Genomic DNA, 27780 nt, shown 5'->3' with positions numbered 1-27780 from the left:
GCTTCCTAAAACTACACCTGTAAACCTACTTGTTCAAAGACTTCCAAACACTACACCTCTAAACCTACTAGTTGAAAGGCTTCCTAAAACTACACCTCTAAACCTACTTGTTCAAAGACTTCCAAACACTACACCTCTAAACCTACTAGTTGAAAGGCTTCCAAACACTACACCTGTAAACCTACTAGTTGAAAGGCTTCCAAATACTACACCTGTAAACCTACTAGTTGAGCGGCTTCCAAACACTACACCTCTAAACCTACTAGTTGAAAGGCTTCCTAAAACTACACCTGTAAACCTACTTGTTCAAAGACTTCCAAACACTACACCTCTAAACCTACTAGTTGAAAGGCTTCCTAAAACTACACCTCTAAACCTACTTGTTCAAAGACTTCCAAACACTACACCTCTAAACCTACTAGTTGAAAGGCTTCCAAACACTACACCTGTAAACCTACTAGTTGAAAGGCTTCCAAATACTACACCTGTAAACCTACTAGTTGAAAGGCTTCCAAACACTACACCTCTAAACCTACTAGTTGAAAGACTTCCAAATACTACACCTGTAAACCTACTAGTTGAAAGGTTTCCAAACACTACACCTCAAAACTTACTTGTTGAAAGGCTTCCAAACACTACACCTGTAAACCTACTAGTTGGAAGGCTTCCAAACACTACACCTCTAAACCTACTTGTTGAAAGGATTCCAAACACTGCACCTCTAAACCTACTAGTTGAAAGGCTTCCAAACACTACACCTGTAAACCTACTAGTTTAAAGGCTTCCAAACACTACACCTCTAAACCTCTAGACCTACTAGTTGAAAGGCTTCCAAACACTACACCTCTAAACCTACTAGTTGAAAGGCTTCCAAATACTACACCTGTAAACCTACTAGTTGAAAGGCTTCCAAACACTACACCTCTAAACCTACTAGTTGAAAGACTTCCAAATACTACACCTCTAAACCTACTAGTTGAAAGGTTTCCAAACACTACACCTCAAAACTTACTTGTTGAAAGGCTTCCAAACACTACACCTGTAAACCTACTAGTTGGAAGGCTTCCAAACACTACACCTCTGAACCTACTTGTTGAAAGGCTTTCAAACACTACACCTGTAAACCTACTAGTTGAAAGGCCACCAAACACTGCACCTCCAAACCTACTAGTTGAAAGGCTTCCAAACACTACACCTGTAAACCTACTAGTTCAAAGGCTTCCAAACACTACACCTGTAAACCTACTTGTTGAAAGACTTCCAAACACTACACCTGTAAACCTACTAGTTGAACGGTTTCCAAACACTATACCTCTAAACCTACTAGTTTAAAGGCTTCCAAACACTACACCTCTAAACCTCTAGACCTACTAGTTGAAAGGCTTCCAAACACTACACCTGTAAACCTACTAGTTGAAAGGCTTCCAAATACTACACCTGTAAACCTACTAGATGAAAGGCTTCCAAACACTACACCTCTAAACCTACTAGTTGAAAGGCTTCCTAAAACTACACCTCTAAACCTACTTGTTCAAAGACTTCCAAACACTACACCTCTAAACCTACTAGTTGAAAGGCTTCCAAACACTACACCTGTAAACCTACTAGTTGAAAGGCTTCCAAATACTACACCTGTAAACCTACTAGTTGAGCGGCTTCCAAACACTACACCTCTAAACCTACTAGTTGAAAGGCTTCCTAAAACTACACCTGTAAACCTACTTGTTCAAAGACTTCCAAACACTACACCTCTAAACCTACTAGTTGAAAGGCTTCCTAAAACTACACCTCTAAACCTACTTGTTCAAAGACTTCCAAACACTACACCTCTAAACCTACTAGTTGAAAGGCTTCCAAACACTACACCTGTAAACCTACTAGTTGAAAGGCTTCCAAATACTACACCTGTAAACCTACTAGTTGAAAGGCTTCCAAACACTACACCTCTAAACCTACTAGTTGAAAGACTTCCAAATACTACACCTGTAAACCTACTAGTTGAAAGGTTTCCAAACACTACACCTCAAAACTTACTTGTTGAAAGGCTTCCAAACACTACACCTGTAAACCTACTAGTTGGAAGGCTTCCAAACACTACACCTCTAAACCTACTTGTTGAAAGGATTCCAAACACTGCACCTCTAAACCTACTAGTTGAAAGGCTTCCAAACACTACACCTGTAAACCTACTAGTTTAAAGGCTTCCAAACACTACACCTCTAAACCTCTAGACCTACTAGTTGAAAGGCTTCCAAACACTACACCTCTAAACCTACTAGTTGAAAGGCTTCCAAATACTACACCTGTAAACCTACTAGTTGAAAGGCTTCCAAACACTACACCTCTAAACCTACTAGTTGAAAGACTTCCAAATACTACACCTCTAAACCTACTAGTTGAAAGGTTTCCAAACACTACACCTCAAAACTTACTTGTTGAAAGGCTTCCAAACACTACACCTGTAAACCTACTAGTTGGAAGGCTTCCAAACACTACACCTCTGAACCTACTTGTTGAAAGGCTTTCAAACACTACACCTGTAAACCTACTAGTTGAAAGGCCACCAAACACTGCACCTCCAAACCTACTAGTTGAAAGGCTTCCAAACACTACACCTGTAAACCTACTAGTTCAAAGGCTTCCAAACACTACACCTGTAAACCTACTTGTTGAAAGACTTCCAAACACTACACCTGTAAACCTACTAGTTGAACGGTTTCCAAACACTATACCTCTAAACCTACTAGTTTAAAGGCTTCCAAACACTACACCTCTAAACCTCTAGACCTACTAGTTGAAAGGCTTCCAAACACTACACCTGTAAACCTACTAGTTGAAAGGCTTCCAAATACTACACCTGTAAACCTACTAGATGAAAGGCTTCCAAACACTACACCTCTAAACCTACTAGTTGAAAGACTTCCAAATACTACACCTGTAAACCTACTAGTTGAAAGGTTTCCAAACACTACACCTCAAAACTTACTTGTTGAAAGGCTTCCAAACACTACACCTGTAAACCTACTAGTTGGAAGGCTTCCAAACACTACACCTCTAAACTTACTTGTTGAAAGGCTTCCAAACACTGCACCTCTAAACCTACTAGTTGAAAGGCTTCCTAAAACTACACCTCTAAACCTACTTGTTAAAAAACTTCCAAACACTACACCTCTAAACCTACTTGTTGAAAGGCTTCCAAACACTGCACCTCTAAACCTACTAGTTGAAAGGCCACCAAACACTGCACCTCTAAACCTACTAGTTGAAAGGCTTCCAAACACTACACCTCTAAACCTACTAGTTCAAAGGCTTCCAAACACTATACCTCTAAACCTACTAGTTTAAAGGCTTCCAAACACTACACCTCTAAACCTCTAGACCTACTAGTTGAAAGGCTTCCAAACACTACACCTGTAAACCTACTAGTTGAAAGGCTTCCAAATACTACACCTGTAAACCTACTAGTGGAAAGGCTTCCAAACACTACACCTGTAAACCTACTAGTTGAAAGACTTCCAAACTCTACACCTGTAAACCTACTAGTTGAAAGGCTTCCAAATACTACACCTGTAAACCTACTAGTTGAGAGGCTTCCAAATACTACACCTCTAAACCTACTAGTTGAAAGGCTTCCAAACACTACACCTCTCAACCTACTAGTTGAGAGGCTTCCAAATACTACATCTGTAAAGATAACAGTTTAAAGGTTTCCAAACACTACACCTCTAAACCTACAAGTTGAAAGGCTTCCAAACACTACACCTGTAAACCTACTTGTTGAAAGACTTCCAAACACTACACCTCTAAACCTACTAGTTGAAAGGCTTCCTAAAACTACACCTCTAAACCTACTTGTTAAAAAACTTCCAAACACTACACCTGTAAACCTACTTGTTGAAAGGCTTCCAAACACTGCACCTCTAAACCTACTAGTTGAAAGGCCACCAAACACTGCACCTCTAAACCTACTAGTTGAAAGGCTTCCAAACACTACACCTCTAAACCTACTAGTTCAAAGGCTTCCAAACACTATACCTCTAAACCTACTAGTTTAAAGGCTTCCAAACACTACACCTCTAAACCTCTAGACCTACTAGTTGAAAGGCTTCCAAACACTACACCTGTAAACCTACTAGTTGAAAGGCTTCCAAATACTACACCTGTAAACCTACTAGTTGAAAGGCTTCCAAACACTACACCTCTAAACCTACTAGTTGAAAGACTTCCAAATACTACACCTCTAAACCTACTAGTTGAGCGGCTTCCAAACACTACACCTCTAAACCTACTAGTTGAAAGGCTTCCTAAAACTACACCTGTAAACCTACTTGTTCAAAGACTTCCAAACACTACACCTCTAAACCTACTAGTTGAAAGGCTTCCTAAAACTACACCTCTAAACCTACTTGTTCAAAGACTTCCAAACACTACACCTCTAAACCTACTAGTTGAAAGGCTTCCAAACACTACACCTGTAAACCTACTAGTTGAAAGGCTTCCAAATACTACACCTGTAAACCTACTAGTTGAGCGGCTTCCAAACACTACACCTCTAAACCTACTAGTTGAAAGGCTTCCTAAAACTACACCTGTAAACCTACTTGTTCAAAGACTTCCAAACACTACACCTCTAAACCTACTAGTTGAAAGGCTTCCTAAAACTACACCTCTAAACCTACTTGTTCAAAGACTTCCAAACACTACACCTCTAAACCTACTAGTTGAAAGGCTTCCAAACACTACACCTGTAAACCTACTAGTTGAAAGGCTTCCAAATACTACACCTGTAAACCTACTAGTTGAAAGGCTTCCAAACACTACACCTCTAAACCTACTAGTTGAAAGACTTCCAAATACTACACCTGTAAACCTACTAGTTGAAAGGTTTCCAAACACTACACCTCAAAACTTACTTGTTGAAAGGCTTCCAAACACTACACCTGTAAACCTACTAGTTGGAAGGCTTCCAAACACTACACCTCTAAACCTACTTGTTGAAAGGATTCCAAACACTGCACCTCTAAACCTACTAGTTGAAAGGCTTCCAAACACTACACCTGTAAACCTACTAGTTTAAAGGCTTCCAAACACTACACCTCTAAACCTCTAGACCTACTAGTTGAAAGGCTTCCAAACACTACACCTCTAAACCTACTAGTTGAAAGGCTTCCAAATACTACACCTGTAAACCTACTAGTTGAAAGGCTTCCAAACACTACACCTCTAAACCTACTAGTTGAAAGACTTCCAAATACTACACCTCTAAACCTACTAGTTGAAAGGTTTCCAAACACTACACCTCAAAACTTACTTGTTGAAAGGCTTCCAAACACTACACCTGTAAACCTACTAGTTGGAAGGCTTCCAAACACTACACCTCTGAACCTACTTGTTGAAAGGCTTTCAAACACTACACCTGTAAACCTACTAGTTGAAAGGCCACCAAACACTGCACCTCCAAACCTACTAGTTGAAAGGCTTCCAAACACTACACCTGTAAACCTACTAGTTCAAAGGCTTCCAAACACTACACCTGTAAACCTACTTGTTGAAAGACTTCCAAACACTACACCTGTAAACCTACTAGTTGAACGGTTTCCAAACACTATACCTCTAAACCTACTAGTTTAAAGGCTTCCAAACACTACACCTCTAAACCTCTAGACCTACTAGTTGAAAGGCTTCCAAACACTACACCTGTAAACCTACTAGTTGAAAGGCTTCCAAATACTACACCTGTAAACCTACTAGATGAAAGGCTTCCAAACACTACACCTCTAAACCTACTAGTTGAAAGACTTCCAAATACTACACCTGTAAACCTACTAGTTGAAAGGTTTCCAAACACTACACCTCAAAACTTACTTGTTGAAAGGCTTCCAAACACTACACCTGTAAACCTACTAGTTGGAAGGCTTCCAAACACTACACCTCTAAACTTACTTGTTGAAAGGCTTCCAAACACTGCACCTCTAAACCTACTAGTTGAAAGGCCACCAAACACTGCACCTCCAAACCTACTAGTTGAAAGGCTTCCAAACACTACACCTGTAAACCTACTAGTTCAAAGGCTTCCAAACACTACACCTGTAAACCTACTAGTTGAAAGACTTCCAAACACTACACCTGTAAACCTACTAGTTGAATGGCTTCCAAACACTATACCTCTAAACCTACTAGTTTAAAGGCTTCCAAACACTACACCTCTAAACCTCTAGACCTACTAGTTGAAAGGCTTCCAAACACTACACCTGTAAACCTACTAGTTGAAAGGCTTCCAAATACTACACCTGTAAACCTACTAGTTGAAAGGCTTCCAAACACTACACCTCTAAACCTACTAGTTGAAAGACTTCCAAATACTACACCTGTAAACCTACTAGTTGAAAGGTTTCCAAACACTACACCTCTAAACCTACAAGTTGAAAGGCTTCCAAACACTACACCTCTAAACCTACTAGTTGAAAGGCTTCCAAACACTACACCTCTAAACTTACTAGTTGAAAGGCTTCCAAACACTACACCTGTAAACCTACTAGTTCAAAGGCTTCCAAACACTACATCTGTAAACCTACTTGTTGAAAGACTTCCAAACACTACACCTGTAAACCTACTAGTTGAGCGGCTTCCAAACACTACACCTCTAAACCTACTTGTTGAAAGGCTTCCAAACACTGCACCTCTAAACCTTCTAGTTGAAAGGCCACCAAACACTGCACCTCTAAACCTACTAGTTGAAAGGCTTCCAAACACTACACCTCTAAACCTACTAGTTGAAAGGCTTCCAAACACTACACCTGTAAACCTACTTGTTGAAAGACTTCCAAACACTACACCTGTAAACCTACTAGTTGAACGGCTTCCAAACACTATACCTCTAAACATACTAGTTGAAAGGCTTCCAAACACTACACCTGTAAACCTACTAGTTGAAAGGCTTCCAAACACTACACCTGTAAACCTACTAGTTGAAAGGCTTCCAAACACTACACCTGTAAACCTACTAGTTGAAAGGCTTCCAAACACTACACCTCTAAACCTACTAGTTTAAAGGCTTCCAAACACTACACCTGTAAACCTACTAGTTGGAAGGCTTTCAAACACTACACCTCTAAACCTACTTGTTGAAAGGCTTCCAAACACTGCACCTCTAAACCTACTAGTTGAAAGGCCACCAAACACTGCACCTCTAAACCTACTAGTTGAAAGGCTTCCAAACACTACACCTGTAAACCTACTAGTTGAAAGGTTTCCAAACACTACACCTCAAAACTTACTTGTTGAAAGGCTTCCAAACACTACACCTCTAAACCTACTAGTTGAAAGGCTTCCAAACACTACACCTCTATACCTACTAGTTGAAAGACTTCCAAACACTACACCTGTAAACCTACTAGTTGAAAGGCTTCCAAATACTACACCTCTAGACCTACTAGTTAAAAGGCTTCCAAACACTACACCTCTAAACCTACTAGTTGAACGGCTTCCAAACACTACACCTCTAGACCTACTAGTTCAAAGGCTTCCAAACACAACACCTGTAAACCTACTAGTTGAAAGGCTTCCAAACACTACACCTGTAAACCTACTACTGGTAGTTGAAAGGCTTCCAAACACTACACCTCTAAACCTACTAGTTGAAAGGCTTCCAAACACTACACCTGTAAACCTACTACTGGTAGTTGAAAGGCTTCCAAACACTACACCTCTAAACCTACTAGTTGAAAGGCTTCCAAACACTACACCTGTAAACCTACTAGTTGAATGGCTTCCAAACACTACACCTCTAAACCTACTAGTTGAAAGGCTTCCAAACACTACACCTCTAAACCTACTAGTTTAACAGCTTCCAAACACTAGACCTCTAAACATACTTGTTCAACATTCAGTGATTCCTTTATCTGTCTTGATACATGCCTTAACTGATGAGTACATGCTCTGTAGAACGTTTGACAATTTCCCTGTTAATCCTTTAGTAATTAATAAAAACATCATTTTCTTTCTATCCACATAGTCAAAAGCCTTTTTGAAATTGATAAAGGCACAATAAAAACGGCCCTTGGGTTTAATAAGATATTTTGTACACAAAGATTGAAGAATAAATATATTGTCTGATGGAGAATAGTTGGGTCTAAATCCAGCTTGGGATTCTGATAACATGTCATTCACATCTAACCATGTTCTAATACGTTTTCCAGTTACAACAGAAAACAATTTGCCAGTCACATTTAAGAGAGAAATACCTCGATAGTTGCTTGGATCAGATATGTTTCCAGATTTATGTAGAGAAATAATCATTCCTATATTCCAGGAATCTGGAAAAACACCAGTATCTAGAATTTTATTAAAAAGCTGCCTAAGATAAGGGTTTATGAAATTTGTTATACTTTTCACCGTATAAGAGCTGGTCAGTAAAAGGCATATAATTACAATGTTGACATGAATGGGAATCTAAAAATTCCTGAACTGATTTATCAAATTCATTTACATCTCTGTTAAAATCTGGATTTAATAAATTCTTAAAATATCTAAACCAAGTGTCAGGGGTTATATCACCTTGTCGTGCGTTACTTCTCAAATAGTGCTTTATAGTATTCCAGAACTCTTTACAATCACTCATATTTGCAGCCTCGGTTAATTTCTGACTCATATGTATTTTATACTCATTTTGTTTAGTTTTACACTTCTTTCTGAATTCAGTTATTGCACATTAATAGTCTTTTAAGTTTGAGTCACTCTTGAATGATCTGAAACGATTTAGTAGCATGTATTTCTTAGATTTAAGTTAGACAGCACTCTGCATCAAGCCATAACAGTTGCTCTTCAGAGGTTTTATTTCTAGACCATCTACAGACTGCCCCGCCTTTTCCCCACAGTAGATAAGTATGTCAGCTAATTTCCTAAATGCAGCGTTTATGTCAGTTTGCAAAACAGAAATAAAATCGTCAAACATTCGGCTACTTTCTCTGCTAAAAACATATTCTTGATATGCTGGTATTCTGTCTATAGGAAGCCTATATTTAGGAACAGGAGTGAGGGTAATACCAACAGTGTTCTCTGTAGCTTACTTACTTTGTAACTCTGACGTGAAGACATGTTCCATACTACATAGAACCGGCAAGTGGTCAGACTCGGTTCTGTTAAGAACCACCAAATCAATAACCCTAGAGAAAACCTCAGATGATACAATAAAGTAGTCAACAGTACTACACCCAGTATGGGAAACAAAAGTAAAATCTCCATTTCTATCAGATGTAGATCTTCCATTTACAATATGGATACCTAATATTTTACATAGGTCTAGCAATGATCTACCAAAATTATTGATTTGTGTATCACATGACGCAAGGGGTAAAGAGAAATTATCAGATTTATAGTCTTTATTAATAGGTAAATAGTCAGTCTCATCATTCATGATAAAGTACTCTTCACTTCCTGTTCTAGCATTGAAATCACCACATAAGATGAATGTACTCCCCTCCCCATTGTCATGGATTATTTGACAGAGCTGCTCTTCCAACTTGTCAATTCCAGTTCCATCTTCATTAACATAGACAGGAGAATAGTCAGGGTGAAATAGATGAATATCAGGAATAATTGCAGAGAAGAGGTTGGCTTTGTCAATCTAAAAAAAAGGGCATTATCCCACTGGCAGTAAACTTGTTTATACTGTGACGATAGATATTTCTTTATGCATACAGCTATGCCACCTGAAAACCGACCTTTAGTTGCAGATCTTTTGGCATTACAGACAAATACATCATACTCATTAAATATGTTTTGCAAGATATCTAATGCATCAGTACACATTGTTTCTTAGAAACAGAAGATATTACACTGTTTGCAGAATGTTATGAACTCAGAATACTTAACTTTTGATTTCAAGCCATGGATGTTCCAGATACAAATACCAGTACTGCGGTTAGGATTCTCCAGGGTAAAATTTTAAGTAGCAGATGTGTTTGTCAGCTCCTTTGATATACTGGGATCAGTTTTAGATATACTGTCACTGTTTGTTGTTGTGTCAGCATGGTCAGGTGGATATGTATTTACCACTGGTAAGGAATCCGAGAATGTGTGGGAGGTAATATTGTGGCATCTCAAGTTGTCAATCACATTAAAGTCAGATTGAATAGAGGAATTCCTGTAAGTACTGAAGTCATGGCCGGAATCCTATTGAGTCGAATCAGACGCCTCATGCGACGATTCAGAAAGTCGGTGTATATCTCGGGAGACCCACCCACGTCTTTGACCTATTTGTTTAATATTATGATTTTCTTCATCATAGACAAAAACTTTCCCGTCAATTACAAGTTTGTCATAATTGAGGAAAGCGACCCTGCCTTCGTCTCGTGCTGGCTTCATAAAATCAAACAACTGTGATCTCGTATCACGAACTCTCTGTGTAAAGTCCTCGGACACTCTGAACTCTTTATTTCCTTTAAGATATTTTTTGGCAGCATCAAAAACATCACATTTGTCTTTGAAAAAGGCAAACCTTACAATGAGAGGCCTAGACTTTGATTTGGAATGTAACCTATGAGCACGCTCAATGTTCAGTGAAGAGGCATTATCCATATCGAGTGAAGTTTCCATAAAAGCTCTAACACATTGCTCACTCTCCTGCCAAGTCTCTCCCCGTTTATCTGGTAACCCATGAAAAATAATATTAGACCTTCGAGATTGTGCTTGTGTATGATCAGTTTTTAATTCTAGTTCGGCAACTCTCTTTCTAAGAGAAACATTTTCCTCCTGTAGAGACACGAGACGCTGATTGCAATCCTGAGCAAACCTATCAAGCTTGTCGCTCATGCTCATCATCTGTCCCTGCAGCGAGGTGAGCTGTATAACAAGGTCATTCGGGGTGGTCTGCTGTTGTTCTCCAGATATGCAATGACCAGAAACATTTTGGATTGATAGTCGAGTTTGCATTCTATCAGCAACGGATTTGGGAGGCCCTGGGTTAGAGTCGACATCCCCAGCGACGAGCAAGAGTGTCATAGTCAATAGCAAAAATCTCAGCCCGAGACGTGTCCCCTTGGGTAGTGTTATACCGGGGTGCATACCATGTGGACGAGTGTGGTGAGGATTGAAACATCCTATTTTAACCCTCCATCGATATCGATACCCATATCCTCTGATACGTTAGAGTGTACAATAAACGGGTATATTCACCACAAAAACGTGTCCAAAACAGTCCCGAAGTCCAGTATCCAGAATTTTTTTCTCAGAGCAGATTCACAACAGCCGCCATACACAAGACCACGTGACCATAGCGTAGCTGTATCAGTTCATTATCATCTAATGAATGTAGTATATCTCTTCTCTCATTAAATATTCTTGGATTACGTCTGGCAGCCATTGTGTTTTACATGACTTAAGTCAAATATATATGATGTAAATCTGGCAAGGTGGGTCTTAATAGTTAAGTCTAAGTCTTTTGGTAGATATGACTTAAGTTTTTCTACTTAACTTAACTCAATAAAACAAGAAAACTTAGTTTTTTGATTGACTTAAGTTTTATTTATGATACATACGCCCCCAAGTCTTGTATTGGCAGGTTCTGCTATAGTTAAATGTAAAAAGACCCATGAAGATCTGGGGTAGAATAGGTCTTCAGCAACCCATGCTTGCCGTAAAAAGCAACTATGCTTGTCGTAAGAGGCGACTAACAGGATTGGGATAACGCTGACTTGGTTGATGCATGTCATCGTATCTCAATTGCGTGGATCGATGCTCATGATGTGTCATTCACTGGATTTCAAGACTCGACTAGTTACAGACTGTCGTCATATAGCTTTAATATTGCTGAGTGCAGCGTTAAACAACAAACAAACAAACAAACAAATACAAATAATTTGTATCATCTCCGATACACTGATTCTGTGAATGAGTCAAAATATTACATCATGGAAATTGGAACTTTATTGTTTTTTATTTTTTTCAGTGGTGAAGATAAGTGTTTTCATCATGAGCAAGAGAAAAGGTAATATACCCCAGAAAGTTGATGAAGAAAAGCGAAAATGTCTCAGCTGGAACATGATGGATGGTGTTGAAGATCCACAAGGTTCAAGTGCTATTTTTGGCGATGGTCAATCGGAAATACTGCCACAATATTCTTTTGAAGATGGCTTGCCTGATATAGCACAAGAAATAACTCTTGGGAATGAGGAGGTTTGTGTAAAAGACTCTTTTTCATACACTGAACACCTATTTTACTTCCATTTGGATTACTGTTCCTTTTTTGTCAGCATTATGGACAGATTACACACCAAAGATGGCAACTGGTCATGTGAAATTGGCAGATTTGAGCTTCAAGTGGAACCAGAGCCAAGTTCCTTTTCTCTAGTGAAAGGGTTCTTGCCTCAATGTGAAGAATGCTGGTTGTATGTGGCAGATCCTGGTCACAGAAACATGTTGTACTTTGAACTTGATGATAATGATGAGAACTTAAACTCAAATGGACTTGCGAAAAGGAACAAGAAGTACCCTCAGTTCTGGTTTGCAAGTGTGTCATTGCCCACAGTGTGCCTGAAGGCTTTGCAGGTCAAGGCATATCAGGTTTGTTCGTTTGTTTGTTTATCTTTCAACTCTGTTTTTTCCCACCAAAATAATATTCTAATAAGAGCCCCCTATTCCTAATCTTGATAGCGCCCTGGGCGCTTATTACGTCGAATATGGTATATGACATGCATCAACCAAAACAGCGAGCCTGACCACCTGATCCCATCAAGCATAGCCACCTTATCTTCACAGGTCTATCATTTTGGTACATGATCAGGTGCTGAACATTCTATGTAAAGTTAATAGTTGCCAATATTATGTCTGTCAAAGATCACAGTAATCGTTAGACAGCTACAGCTGCTAATCAGATGTTTTTAAATAAAACAAGCAGCCTAAATATATTTTTTTCAATCACCTTGTGATTTTTGTGGCAGACAAATATTTTTTTCAACAGTCTAAAACCATTTTTTTTTCAAAACATGTTCTGGAGAAATATATTTTGTGATAGTGAGAGAAAAGTGCCTGTTACTGATCCACTTTTCCTGACACTGTGCATGATATAGGACTTGCCATGGTTACAGCAGAAGAAGTTCTGACGAACAAGCTGAATGTTACATTTGATGTCTCTTATTAACCATGGTTTTGACCTGGTATTAACTATCTGAATTGTTAGTTCAACACAACTTAGCAATAACTTTGATTACAGAACAGGTTGATGAAAAGATGTATGTCACCAGCAGGATGTGAACCCTGAAAGTGTGCAGTGAAGGCAATGAATTATTTACTTACATAAAGACTAATGGTTAATCCTTTCATTAATTGAAATATATTCGTGTTTGACTCAGTGTTATTTATACATTAAAATTTAATTGTTCTTCTTGCTGATATTTTTGGTCGCAAAGAAAGACTGCAAGAAATTTCTCATGATCTTCAACATGAAGCTGTTCAACGCGCGGTACTAGAGAAAATGGCTCATTTTCGCATGATGTCCGTCGTTCTTCTTCGCACCATCATTCAACAAGGGGGACTACATGGTCAGCCTGGATCTACAAGACGCCTACCTTCATATGCCCATACACCACGAATACCGTCATTACCTCTGGTTTATTTTCCAAGGTCGTCACTACAAACAGAAGGTGCTTCAATTTGGAATTTCTTCTTCCCCATGGCTTTTTACCCACCTTACCAAGCCCATCATGAAGTTCCTGCATATCAAAGGGATCGTCTTCAAGTCGTTCATCGACGATTGTATACAGGCCCACACCCTCTCAGCAACTGCAGTTCATTGGAATACTTTCCGACACCGATCTCGGTAAGATGTTCATCCCTCCGGACAGATGGAAGAACATACATCGACTCAGGCCATTAGCACTCAGACAGTTGCACAATCTTCAACAATGGCAGCAGTTGCTCGGTCTATTGGTGTCTGCACAAGCCCTAACACAGAGAAGTTGACTACAACTACGGCCAATTCAGCACTTCCTAAGACCCGCATCTTCAGATCGACGATTGCTGGGTCCTGATTCAGCTCCAATTATACATGTACGAACGTCTACAATGATGGCTATTCAGAATGAACGTCTGCTCAGAAGTTCCCCTGGAACCCTTTCTACCAATGCACCACCTGTTCTTGCATGCATCGACAGTGGGTTGGGGAGCGCACCTGCAGTATTATCAAACATCAGGACATTGGTCAGCAATAGAATCGACCCTCCAGATCAACTATCTCGAATTCAAGGTCACATCAACTATCTCGAAATCAAGGTGGTCATTCTAGCGATTTCTTATTGGGAGGAAGTGCTTCGATCATCTCAGCTGATGATACAGCCCGACAATGCCACAGTCATATGATATATCAACAAAACACCATCCACCCAGTCAGCCTCCCTGCTGGCCCTTATGATGGACTTTCGTCTCTCAAATTCCGGATCAAGAGGCAAGGTAGTACGACGCTCTGGCCATATCAGGGGAGAATCTCAACGCTTACGCCTTTCCACCAACAGCGCTTCTACCACAGGTAATCCCGAAGATCGTATCCTCAAAACAGCAACAACTGATCGTTTGCCAGCTTGCAGCTTATTCCCCGTGTTGGTAGACCTCGTAAAGGGGTCGGCGTATGGTTCTCAGTAGGAAGTGACAACTTGGAGACGATGGCTTGCGGTACATCCAAATTTACTTTATACAGGTAGATATATACATACAAAAAACACTATGTGCCAGGTCAGCACATAGTCGTAGTGGTTGTTGTCTTGGTGCTCTCTCTAACTGTCGGCTAAATGCATAGTTTAAATTTTACAATATATTGTATATTTATAATACATGTCCTATCTCAAACGATTTATGCCTACCCATGCTACCCCCTATCACAGTTACAATAGCCTGTCGGCTCTAAGAAAGAGAATGATGAGGCTGAGGGTGTCAGGTGACAAGATCGAGGACACAGCTCAGAAGCTTGAAACTTTGATCAAGAACGTTTCCACACAAGGGATCGGAAGAAGAAGGATGAAATGCATAGAATGAGATATGTTAAATATTATAAATATTCAATTTATCGTAAAATTTACAATATGATTATGGATGGCTGACGCTTCACTACATGTCACACCACCAATACAGTGGACATCTATCATGAGATTTTGATGAATGAACTGGGCCTGTCAAAGGTTTCAGCAGTTGAGTTCCAAGGCCTCTGACTCCTGATCCAGTTTCATCATAACTCGTGAAGCAGACCCAGCTGATTTTGTTGAGCGATTAATAACCATGGATGCGTCTTGGGTTCACCACTATCAACCATTGACTCAACAACACTCAAAGGAAGAGAAATACCTAAAGTCTCCTCCAAAAAGGAAGGCAAAATTTGTTTAATCAGTTGGAAAGATTACTGTTTTAGCTTTCTGGAATTCCAAAGGAGAATCCTGCTAGAGAACTACTCCCGAAAGTTCAGACCATTAATAGCCAATATTTGCCTAATCTTCTGTAACTGTGTGAGAATATCGGTGTGAGACTCAGAACTTTTCAGCCATCCTTGTGACACCCATCAACATGGGCAGATTGTATTTAAGTGATTTTGAAAAGTATTTTAGTTGATCTGATATGAATTACATACTTGTCTTGGGTCATTTCATACCCTGAATGACCAACCAGGTGTTATTTCAGACACAGTGGACATTACACATAGTGTATGTCATCATATAATCTAAACCTATCTTCCAGCAAATATTTAACTTTGATGCTATGTTTAAGGTGTAAAACTTAAGACTGCACAGTATTACCAGAAAACAGTGATACAAAGCTAGAAACATATCTTTTGTGATATGATCTAACTGGGTCAGTATGTTGAGAAAATATGTAAATAAGTATATTTCTTTAGGTTTTATCAAGAAATAAATTAAAATCTTCCTGCTACAGTTATTCTCAGACGAATAATGTTCTAGTACCTAGTGCTATTTGTTACTGTGCTACCTTTCTTGAGTTAGTTAGTGTTATTGTTTCAAATTGCAGTCAAATCTCTGTGACTGTTAGGTTTTATCCCCCAGAAAGTGATGGCCTGTTCCAAAGTGGAAGAAAACATTGCTGTTATGTCATTAATTGTGAATATGCTGGAGGAACAAGCAGTCTTTCAATACACCATTACTTGGGCCAACACAGTTATTGTCTCCAGTAACAGCTTCCCAACGTGTTGTCACTGTCTGCACATCTTCTCAATCAACAACATATAATCGTTTACATAACATAAAAATGTTGATGACAATATAGTGCAATGTCTATCCCAATGTATGAAATAACACACTTCATAGCTGTTGGTCTAACCAGGAAGGAGGAGATATTTTATAATGTAACTTATTTAATAGATTGGGAAGGGAGATGTTGTGAGTGGTCTAGATGATAGATGTGTGACACTAGAAGGGAGATGTTGTGAGTGGTCTAGATGATAGATGTGTGTGACACTAGAAGGGAGATGTTGTGAGTGGTCTAAGTGATAGATGTGTGTAACACTAGAAGGGAGATGTTGTGAGTGGTCTAGATGATAGATGTGTGTGACACTAGAAGGGAGATGTTGTGAGTGGTCTAAGTGATAGATGTGTGTGACACTAGAAGGGAGATGTTGTGAGTGGTCTAAGTGATAGATGTGTGTGACACTAGAAGGGAGATGTTGTGAGTGGACTAAGTGATAGATGTGTGTGACACTAGAAGGGAGATGTTGTGAGTGGTCTAAGTGATAGATGTGTGTGACACTAGAAGGGAGATGTTGTGAGTGGTCTAAGTGATAGATGTGTGTAACACTAGAAGGGAGATGTTGTGAGTGGTCTAGATGATAGATTTGTGTGACACTAGAAGGGAGATGTTGTGAGTGGTCTAGATGATAGATGTGTGTAACACTAGAAGGGAGATGTTGTGAGTGGTCTAGATGATAGATGTGTGTAACAATAGAAGGGAGATGTTGTGAGTGGTCTAGATGATAGATGTGTGTAACACTAGAAGGGAGATGTTGTGAGTGGTCTAAGTGATAGATGTGTGTGACACTAGAAGGGAGATGTTGTGAGTGGTCTAGATGATAGATGTGTGTGACACTAGAAGGGAGATGTTGTGAGTGGTCTAAGTGATAGATGTGTGACACTAGAAGGGAGATGTTGTGAGTGGTCTAAGTGATAGATGTGTGTGACACTAGAAGGGAGATGTTGTGAGTGGTCTAAGTGATAGATGTGTGTGACACTAGAAGGGAGATGTTGTGAGTGGTCTAGATGATAGATGTGTGTGACACTAGAAGGGATATGTTGTGAGTGGTCTAAGTGATAGATGTGTGTGACACTAGAAGGGAGATGTTGTGAGTGGTCTAAGTGATAGATGTGTGTGACACTAGAAGGGAGATGTTGTGAGTGGTCTAAGTGATAGATGTGTGTGACACTAGAAGGGAGATGTTGTGAGTGGTCTAAGTGATAGATGTGTGTGACACTAGAAGGGAGATGTTGTGAGTGGTCTAGATGATAGATGTGTGTAACACTAGAAGGGAGATGTTGTGAGTGGTCTAAGTGATAGATGTGTGTGACACTAGAAGGGAGATGTTGTGAGTGGTCTAAGTGATAGATGTGTGTGACACTAGAAGGGAGATGTTGTGAGTGGTCTAGATGATAGATGTGTGTGACACTAGAAGGGAGATGTTGTGAGTAGTCTAGATGATAGATGTGTGTAACACTAGAAGGGAGATGTTGTGAGTGGTCTAGATGATAGATCCGTGTGACACTAGAAGGGAGATGTTGTGAGTGGTCTAAGTGATAGATGTGTGTGACACTAGAAGGGAGATGTGACTGGTCTTGATGATAGATGCTTGTCACACTCTTGAATGGTTTAGATTATAGATGTGTATGACTTGAGAAGGAAGACATAGGTTGTCAAGATAAAGGGTCTAGAATACACTCGAAGGTGTTTTACTTGGTGGTGACAGAACGACATAGGAGCCACAAAAAGTGGCTTTTCATCTTGTGTAAGACAACCTGACAAGTCATCACTTAAGCCACAGGTAAACAGGTAAGCTACGATGTCAGTTAGTTATCAGGACACAGAGCTGTCAACTCCATGTTTGGATCCTTTACAGTTCATTAAATAAGACAAGTCTTTCATTCTGGAACTCAGTATCAGTGGAACAGGTTGTCTCCAGCTAGCAATGGAGATCCTAAAACACATTCACTTGCCTTTATTTACGAGACATACAATCAGATTTACAAGGGCTTTATTGTCTCAGACCAGTGGTTGCAGTGACACAGTAGCTTTCCCCTCCTTGAGGAAGACAAGGGAGGGGAGACTAGAACTTCCTGCGATGGCAATCATGTAAGGTGGGTTAACCCTTTTGAACCGTATTATCTACTAGGTGTAGTACCGGTCATAGGCTAACAGCTGGTATCAGGCTCATAAGTCACAAGGATGATGTCAAGGTCATCGGAAGTGTTCTGAGAACCGGAACTGACATCATAGAGGTTCTATGAATGACGCCTGAGTAGGGTCTGGGATGCAAATATAACGTTATTTCACGTGACCAGGAAGCAATGACATCACAAAAAGAGCACATTACATCTTTGTCACCTTCACAAATGGACGTGTATCCACTGTTGTAAAAAAGCTCATTGTTTGCTAGCATGCCTTGCTTGTTCTTCACATCATCGTTTGCTCATATATTGTATTCTGTTTATGGTTTATGCCCCTTTTGCACTTTCCATACACATTTTATTACTTTTTATCTCTTGTTTGCGGCTCTTGTCATGGTAATATTTTTTATTCCATCCACCATTTTGAGTTCGCCACGTTTGAGTGCGGCGTTAAACAAACAACCAACCAACCACGTTTTTCGTGTCTTGTCTTCTGTATTCATTTATTTGGCATGGGTAATCCATTGTTGTGATTTACCTCATGTCCTGTGTGTTTTAAAGCATTGTTTTTTCACTAACTTTTGCATAATTGTTTGCTCACATAAACCTTTAAAAAGGAAGGTTTTTGAGTTACATTATGCCTCCCGGTTCCTGTTGTGTGCTTGCCACATAAATATGACTTTGCATAAATTCCAGAATTTATGCCCCCCACCCTGTCTGCCCTGATTGTATGAAACCCTGTACTCTATCATCACAGTTCCGCTATTGGAGTTCCTTGTTGCCGTCTGCCTTCCCCATCTACTTTCGGGTAACCAGGAAACACGTCGCTTAACATCTCCATCAACAACCTGAGATGGTTGACAACACGGAGACTCCTTCTCCCATCGCGACCGATGCCCTGTTGTGGTCTCCTACGCCACCTTTGCTATCACCTTTATCAATGGTCTTTGCCTTTGGTGACGCCCTTTACCGGGCTTGCTACTACGCCGTTACAGCCTTCTACATCCACAGCAACTCATCTACAATGTCTGCCACACTTCTGGTGGCTACGTATTATCTCCAGTCTACAATGGCACCATCGGCGCCTCACCTCCTCCCTATGTCTGCAACGTCAGACCCAGCGGTGTCGGCTATGCCTCCTGCAAAGCTTCCTGTGACTTCTCCCCATGTGGCTCCTCTCTTGTTGGTTCCAGTGGCCTCACCGATTGCCTTTCTGATGCCCCTAGCGCCTTTCAGAATGGGATTCCGAATTCAAGAAATCCCTCCTGCGACAACCAAGCGTTGACCTGTTGGACATAACGACTGGAAGCTCCTAACCCAAGTCATTCCAGTCATCGAAACACCTGTAGGTGTGAGACTGGCTGCTTTTGGCAAAACTGGATGATCGTTGTTACTACATCCACCTCTGACAGTTGCATACTCCGAATATCAACATGAGTGTCTGAACGACAGCACCAACACCCTTCTTCGCAAGGAGGCTATAGAGGTTGTCCATGACCTGGACCAGACTTCTGGATTCTACTCCACTGTGTTTCTTGTCACCAAGAAGGGCTCCAACAAACTATGCATGATCCACAACCTCTCCAATCGGTGATACGTGAAACGTCCTAACGACCCCCAGGGCATGCTCTGTCTACCAAAACCGAGGGAAAGTGTTTTTTCATACTTATAAACTGTCTAAATTGATTAAATGTTATAACGAGCATCTATAAATGAGGCGCTTCATTATAGCGCTTCCTTGAAGACGTGATATCATAACTTGCACGTGAAATTCGCTGACTTGCCAGGCGGTCAAGAGCACTTGGATGTGTCAACAACAAAACACAACTAAAATACTTACTTTTAAATGAAAGTGAAATCTTCTGTCTCTAAATGTTTGTGTTGCAATATTCCACTTCTTTTAAAATTTTCAAAGCGAAAATTCGCAGAGGTAGTTGTGACGTAACGGCTAGCAGTTACTTCACTTGCAAATTGTGCAGCATTGATAAGCACTTGTTTAAAAGCATGTGTTTTGAAACCTCGCTGTCCTTTCACCAGAGACTCTGAAGTGGAAAGATGAGCGACGACGACTTTCATTTTGTTACCCAGTCTTCATTCATTGTACACATAACATTCAATTTGAATTGAATCAAAATTTTGAATTTCTACTTGTAGTCATTTTTTCACTTGGTTAAACCTGGGATTTGAGGTTTTACATTCAAGGTAAAACCTCCAGAACGAAAAAAAACCCCTCATAATAGGTTTTACTTTGAAAGTAAAACCTCACAATAGGTTTTAATGCCTATAGAAAGAACTCTCTTACTTAATAGAGATCCCAATGAATAGGCTTATAATAAAATAAGAAACATTCTTACTGAACATTCCACAAGAATTGTCCTTTCTGTGTTTCTCGAAATCGCATTTCTGTACTAATTCAAGCAATGTAATTCAATCTAACTTCACAAAAAACACTTTGATCACAAGATGGTCTTCACTATAATAGTCACTGTCCACAATTCACATTCTCTGCTGAACACTTCATTGCAGTACATACAGTAAACTACTTTATAACGAACACGCTTATAACAAACTTACTTTTTTGTCCCGACTATTTGCTGTTGTTATGCTGTATATATGCTAAAAATGAACTACGGTTATGATGAACTAAAATTGGTGGTCCCTTTGAGTTTGTTATATCCGTAGTTTACTGTATCTGAAACAAAAGAATCACTATTCACCCTTTTCTGCAGAATGTTTTAGTGGAAAACACCTGAAACAATATTCACAATTCTTCTGTTCATCAACCTAAAGAATGCATTCAGAAATGCATCTGTATCCAAACTGTTTGCAATTTCCAGATGAACAGCTCGTATTGATAAACGAAAGACACAGATATCGTTTGTTATGTGTTTTTTCTCTACTGTGGATGGTGAAGAACGGACCTGCATAAGCTGCATGAGCCAATTTCTGCGCCTGTCAAACAACCAGTTAAACTCATCACACCATGTTCATCTAAATGTGGATGTCGTGGTGAAATATTTGATGGAACTAGTAGAGGTTTCTTGGGTATCAAGGACGTGTATTCCTTTGGAAATTTATCACGCTGAGTTTGAATAATGATTCTGTTTTCAGCATTGTGTATCTCTTCCACAGATAATTCTCCAGGTTTGTCAATGCATGGAACATGTCTTCATTGTGATGGATTTGTGGCACAATTTATCTCTCCGACTCTATTTGCCACAAAAGGTTTGAATGTTCTGCTGTTGTTTTTGAGCCAACACAAAGCATTCATGCAATCTGACCAACAGGTTACTGCTTTGATATTTACATTTAGAACTCTGCTGATTTCTGAAACCAGTCTGACACCAACAATTGCAGCCATCAATTCAAGACGAGGTATGCTTATGGACTTCAATGGAGCAACTCGACTCTTGCAGATACCAGCCTACTGGAAGTATTCCCGTTCGGGTAAGTATGAACAGCATAAACAGCAGTGCCATATGCCTCCTGGGATGCATCGACAAAGCAATGGAGACACACCTCTTCCACACAATTGCGGAGACGGAGACTTCTTGGTATTTCAAGGTTTTGTATTTCTGACCTGTCTTACTTTGTTTTGCAGATGCTGCGGAAAACAATTGTCCCAATCCTGCCCAGTCAGCCATGTTTCCTGAAGGAGGAGCAGTTATAATAAAGGGGCTTATAAGACAAAGGGGATCGAAAAGTCTAGACACGTGACTCTTTGTTTTTGCTTCCCATGGATTGATTAGCGGGCTGAAGGTGAACATATCACTCTTAGCAATCCACATTAATCCAAGTGTCTTTACTAATGGTAAATGCCCTTTGCTGAGGTCGATCTCAGCAGTTCTGTCTTCCACAGGAATGTTATCAAGAATTCTAAGTGAGTTTGACAACCATTTCCTTGAATGCACAGCAGCACCTGACCACAGTTCATTCAACTGCTTGTACAGCTTCAAGCACTCATCCTCATCCTCAACCATACTGTCGTCCATATATGTAGACTCTAAGACGGTCTCTACTGCTCGAGGAAGATCTTCCTGATGTATTTTAGCGTGCTGTTGGGATACAAATTAGGCTAAGAAGGGAGAAGAAGTATTGCCAAATACCACTCGATTGAACTGATACACCTCGGGAGTAATGGTTGTATTCATAGACCTCCATAAGAACCTATGAAAACTCACTTGGAGCAAGCTCTATCTGTAGAAACATCTCTGTTTTATCGCAGTTATATGCTACTGGATACCTGCGAAATCTCAACAAAACATGAAAAGGCTCACTGTGAAGCTTGGGACCAGGATCGATCTTGTCATTCAGTGAGATATCCTTATACCTCGCCGATGCATTGAACACTATTCTAACTTTTGTTGTAGCCTTATCAGGACGCAACATTAGAAAGTGGTAAATACCATTTGGATTCATCAGACTCATTCCATGATACTTTGGAGATGTACCCCTTTTTCTCATATTTAGAGATTGCATTTCTTTCTTTAACCTCTTTTCAGTGCTATGAGTCTTTGGTGGACCATGTCATAATTATTTGGAAGACATGGAACCTCTTGTTTCCATGGTATTCCTATCTGGTAACAACCCTTCTCAAATGCAAGCGATTCATGAGCCTTCTCAAGCGATTTTTTCTCAATGGGGCACAGAATTTGTTGAGGATTATTTACTTCATCGATCTCCCAAAAGTTCAAATTTAGTGGGGGGCACGGGTGGCCCAGTTGTCTAAGGCGCCGCGATTCGCTGTGCAGAGTTGCGTCCCTTGGGCACACCAGAAACCTATGATTGTGGGTTCGAATCCCGGTTCGCCCCGATTATGTTTCTAGGTTTGTCAGAACCATACCCGTGCTCGTGGGTTTCACCGAAGTGGTAAACGTCTGAGACCTGCATCACCTAGGGCTTTCCTCCCACATCAAGCTGACATGCCGTGATATAACTGGAATACTGTTAAAAGCGGCGCTAAACCCAACTCACTCACTCACTCATCATTAGTGAGGATAACTCAACATCAGGACCATATGTATACTATGCATATGAGCAATGAGTTTGTCAGCATATTTGGCCGATGTTGCCAATACAAGTTCACCCAAGAGGTGTCCTTCTGGTGATAGGATCACCTGGTTGACCTGAGACATCTTCACATGACTGATGAAGCTGTAGGTAATCAATCCCTATCAAGAGATTAACTTTTGGATCCTGCCCAATAACAGGGAAACTGATGTTCTGCAAATGATACCACTTATCCTTATGCTTTTCCCAGTCCCATCACCTGCATATCACCTGTTACACGTATCGTGGTGAGTGCCGACATTTCACAATTGATGTTACCACAAACACTTTCAATGTGAAACCTGACAGACTTTGACTGAAATGTTTCTGTAATGCCATTCAATACATTTACAGAAACTGTCTAAGTTGGTCCCTGGAGTCCTAAGGTTGAAGCTACATCATCGTTCAGATAGGACCTACTACTTGCGTCACCCAGTAACACATTCGCACAAAACCTCCTTTTGCCATTTGTAAGAATAACTTACACTGGTTGGAGAGCTATCAATGGCTTCCTGGGCTCTGATTTTGGAAAACGTAGTATGTGCTCTGCCATTGCAACTACCATTCTTAGTCTGAGGCTTCACCTCAGATTCTTTACCTGTTTCTACAATATGAGGACTGTCTTAAGATCTTAGACCTGGCTTCGGCAAAAGAACTTTTGACTGAATCATGCAAAAGTCTGTTGTGAGTTTTAGTACACCCACTGATACCACATTGTGTGATGAAATTACACTTTGCCCCAAGATGCGTGTAACCAAGACACCGAAAACAGACATTGTGCTTTTTAGCATTGCCCCATCTATCAGACACACATGTTCATGAACTCTCTACACCTCCACAACTCATGATCATCTCCACAGACTTTACATGAAGTATTGCTTTTAAAGGGAGTGCTTTGATGCAACTGGTTCGTGACAAATGTTCAAGGACCTTTACCTTTGTAAACTGTTGTTTTACCTTTTTGTGCTATGCCATGTACAGATTCAGATGCTATGGTCTGATACTCAGACTCTTTAGTATCCATTCTCTCAGAGATTCTGCACTTTCTTGGCGATCACTGTTGTGAAGCCACCTTTGATATTGCACTATCATTGTTTCAGTCATTTTCTTGAGCAGAATGTTGTATAGTAATCAATTGCCTAATTCCTCGAACCTATCAGCTTCTCCCAGGTTAGCAACTACTATGTCCAACACATCTGCAAATTTCTTGAGGTCCTTCGCACAGCCTTGGCAAATAGGTTTGAAATTATTTAGTGTTTCTAACTGTAAGGAAATCTGTCTTCTCCTTCCTCTAAACTTTCGTTCCAAACGCTCTAAAGCCGTACCATAGGCCACTGTGCTATGCCCTAACCCTTGAATAACTTTCAAAGCGCTGTCTTATAAGTATTGCTGTAATTGCAGAAGTTTATATTCTGCAGTACCTGGGGAAGGATCGATACATGTGACAAATGCAGCTTTCATACATTTTGACGTCACCAGAGAACACTGAAATCGACACCTGTTTAAGCTGCTTCCACATATCCTTTCTTATTGCTTGACTAGGTGACTCATAACATAACCTGTCATTTCACCACAAGTTGGTTGTGTAGGCAATTTGGTTGTTTGAGGTTCACGGGTGGATTTTACAGAAACTTTACTTTTGACCTCTTTGGTCCTGTCATTAAACAGCCTATCAATTGTGTAAAATGGCCTTGATGTAACATCTGACCTTTGATCTAGGTGCCTTTGTGCTGTGTTTATAACTTCAGCAGTTTCAGTTTCAATACAACTGATTTCAGTTTCTGTTTGTACTACTTTCTCACACTGTTTATCACCAGCACAAGCCACTGTAAGCTTTACCATGACAGCTATTGCCTTGGCTTGAAGAGAATTTATCTTGTCTTTTCCTTCTCTAACAGTTCTCTGCGAAGGTAAATCCTCAGCCTCTATCAAATTATACAGCTTATTCTTAGCTTTTGTAAAAGCTGTCTTGGCATTTGCTATCTGTTGTTTTTGAATGTCAAGATTTGCTCTATCAAAGATCATTCTTTGTATATTACATTAGGCTTCTGTTCTGAGACCTTAAATCTTTAACTCTCTTCAATACTATCACTTTTGTTTTCAGCCATACTGTCTGTGAATGCTAATAGACAAAGAGTTGCATATCCACTTACCAATGATATGAAGGAATATCCAAAATATTGAACGAAAAAACTTAGACTGATACACTGTCAACGAATGAACAGGATAAGGTATTAACCATGCTCTGCTACCAATGATATGAAGGAATATCCAAAATATTGAACGAAAAAACAAGGAAAATTCAGTCCATTTACACTGAACAACAAAAGTTCCTGTGACATTGAATAAGATTTAATGCAAAGTTATGTTTTTTTACCAAACCTGAAATATTTTCGGTTTGCAACAGAAAAAAGACTCCTGTAAGTGTTCAAATGGTTTAATATGCCATACTGCCTTCAGAAATGCATGATTTCATAAAAAAACATGAACATGCCAAAATGTCAATTTACAAATCAATAGCGTGTGTGTCCACCTCTGGTTGCGATGCATGCAACACAACTTCATCTCAAAGAATGGACCAGGCGTCGCACAAATTCCTGTGGGATATCTGTCCATATCTGCTGGAGCATGTTTCGAAGTTACTGGAGTGTCTGTGGAACACATGGTTGACTTCAAAAGGTGCCGATCCATCTCATACCACATGTGCTCGATTGGTGAGAGATCAGGGGAGTGAGCTGGCCAGGGGATGACATTCACACTGTTTTGTTGAAGAGAATCCTGAACAAAGCAATATGAGCAATATGAGGCCGGGCATTGTCATGTTGAAAGGTAAAGGCTGGGCCATGACGACGCAAAAACAGTAATGTGCCCAGTGTCCATTACCAATTACTTAGCTATGATAAGTTAAGTGTTGACTTCCATTGTCTATTGCTTATCACCTTATCAGCGCCAATCATCTGTTGGCTTCCTTTGTTAGCTTGTATCCTTTGTTAGTTTCCACCTTTTGTTATCTTATTAATTTTGTTGTCCTTACATATACATATATATGCTATCTGCCTCATGGCATTCATTCACCTGATGATGGAGCAAGCATATACTCCGAAACGTTGTGTTTCTCATAATAAAGAAGTTGACATCCATATATTCTCTTCCCTTTTGATTCCATACATGTACTACAATATTGAAAACCAAACTTTACTTGTTTGAAAAATACACTAAAATATTGCTGTCACAGGAACTTTTGTTGTTGAGTATATTTACCCCAAACTTTGTATAAATAACACAAACTGCTGTTCCATTACCTTTCACATGTGCAGGTTGCACAATGAACTGCAAACAATGCTTACAATCAGATATGGTATAATATAATATAAGGTGTACTCTTGTTGTGAGAGTATCCCACAACACCTCTTTACTGTCCAAACTGACTTATCTAACTCTCAGAAACTCCCATGTCCAAATCATTAACAAGGTCTTCACGGAAAGCATGTGCTTCCCGCGAAGCAGGGTGTTTGTTACACTTGGCTCCTGGACAAGATAACTCTGAAAAGTAGGGTGTGTTTTTTACAAAACCCTCTCGATCATACCAGGTTGCATGAATGTTCTGGCTGACGTTCTGTCCAGGCTGGACAAGGTGGCTCCCACTGAGTGGCAGCTCCACCCAGATCGACTCCCTCAACATCCCAAAACTGCCAGCTTTAAACCTACATCTCACTGGTGCTTGATCTGTCAGCAGTGGCAGTCGACGCGATTAAGCATGTATTCTTTTCTGCCTCTGGTTCTCCTTCCCAGGGTTCTTCATAAGATCCAGGATACTTGGAACCTGACACTGATTTTGGTCGCGCCCTGAGGGCTGGCGAAGAGCAGGTTTGTTGACCTCTGAGACCTAGCCTAGACCCCCTAGAACTTCTAGTGTAGCACAACCTTCTGTTACACCCATTCAGCAGATAGCCACAACTAAGAAATCCTTAGGAGCTAAGGGCTACTTGGCTAGAGCAGCCAGGGCTATTGTTTAAGCCCATTGTCCGTCTTCACGGGTACTGTATGTAGACAAGTGGTGCTGTTTCCAGTCCTTCTGTGCAAAGACCAGGATCTGATGACAGCGTCACCCCAGTTGGTTGAAAGGCTCTACCATCCCTACCTACCTGGTCGCCATTAACTCCGTTCTTCCTGTCCTAGACGATCGGAGAATGATGAAAAATACACAAACTCCAGGCCTTGTTCGCTTATTTCATCTTGAAGACCCGAAAGTTCAGATCTGAACGTTGTATTACACCCTCTTGGGACAGCTCCCTTCGAACCACTCCACTCGTCTTCCTTCTATGACCTTACCAATAAGATCATGTTCCTGCTGGCTTTGGCTACG

At 40.3% G+C, this 27780-nt stretch overlaps 1 protein-coding gene across 4 annotated transcripts in view; it reads left to right on the top strand.

Moving 5' to 3' along the window:
• Positions 1-27780, top strand: part of LOC139473774 (E3 ubiquitin-protein ligase SHPRH-like) — a 361380-nt gene that overhangs the window by 4795 nt on the left and 328805 nt on the right. For all 4 annotated transcript variants that reach the window (XM_071256526.1, XM_071256527.1, XM_071256528.1 and 1 more), the window contains exon 2: positions 11948-12561. In XM_071256526.1, the coding sequence (XP_071112627.1) occupies positions 11971-12561 (591 nt within the window). In that variant the 5' untranslated portion in view covers positions 11948-11970. The remainder of the gene's footprint in view (positions 1-11947; positions 12562-27780) is intronic.

This window comes from Haliotis cracherodii, unplaced genomic scaffold (assembly GCF_022045235.1).
Source record: "Haliotis cracherodii isolate W230 unplaced genomic scaffold, xgHalCrac1.p SCAF_3, whole genome shotgun sequence".
Lineage (NCBI taxonomy): Eukaryota > Metazoa > Mollusca > Gastropoda > Lepetellida > Haliotidae > Haliotis > Haliotis cracherodii.
The sequence above is the reverse complement of the archived record's forward strand: the minus strand, read 5'-3'. Positions and strand labels throughout refer to the sequence as shown.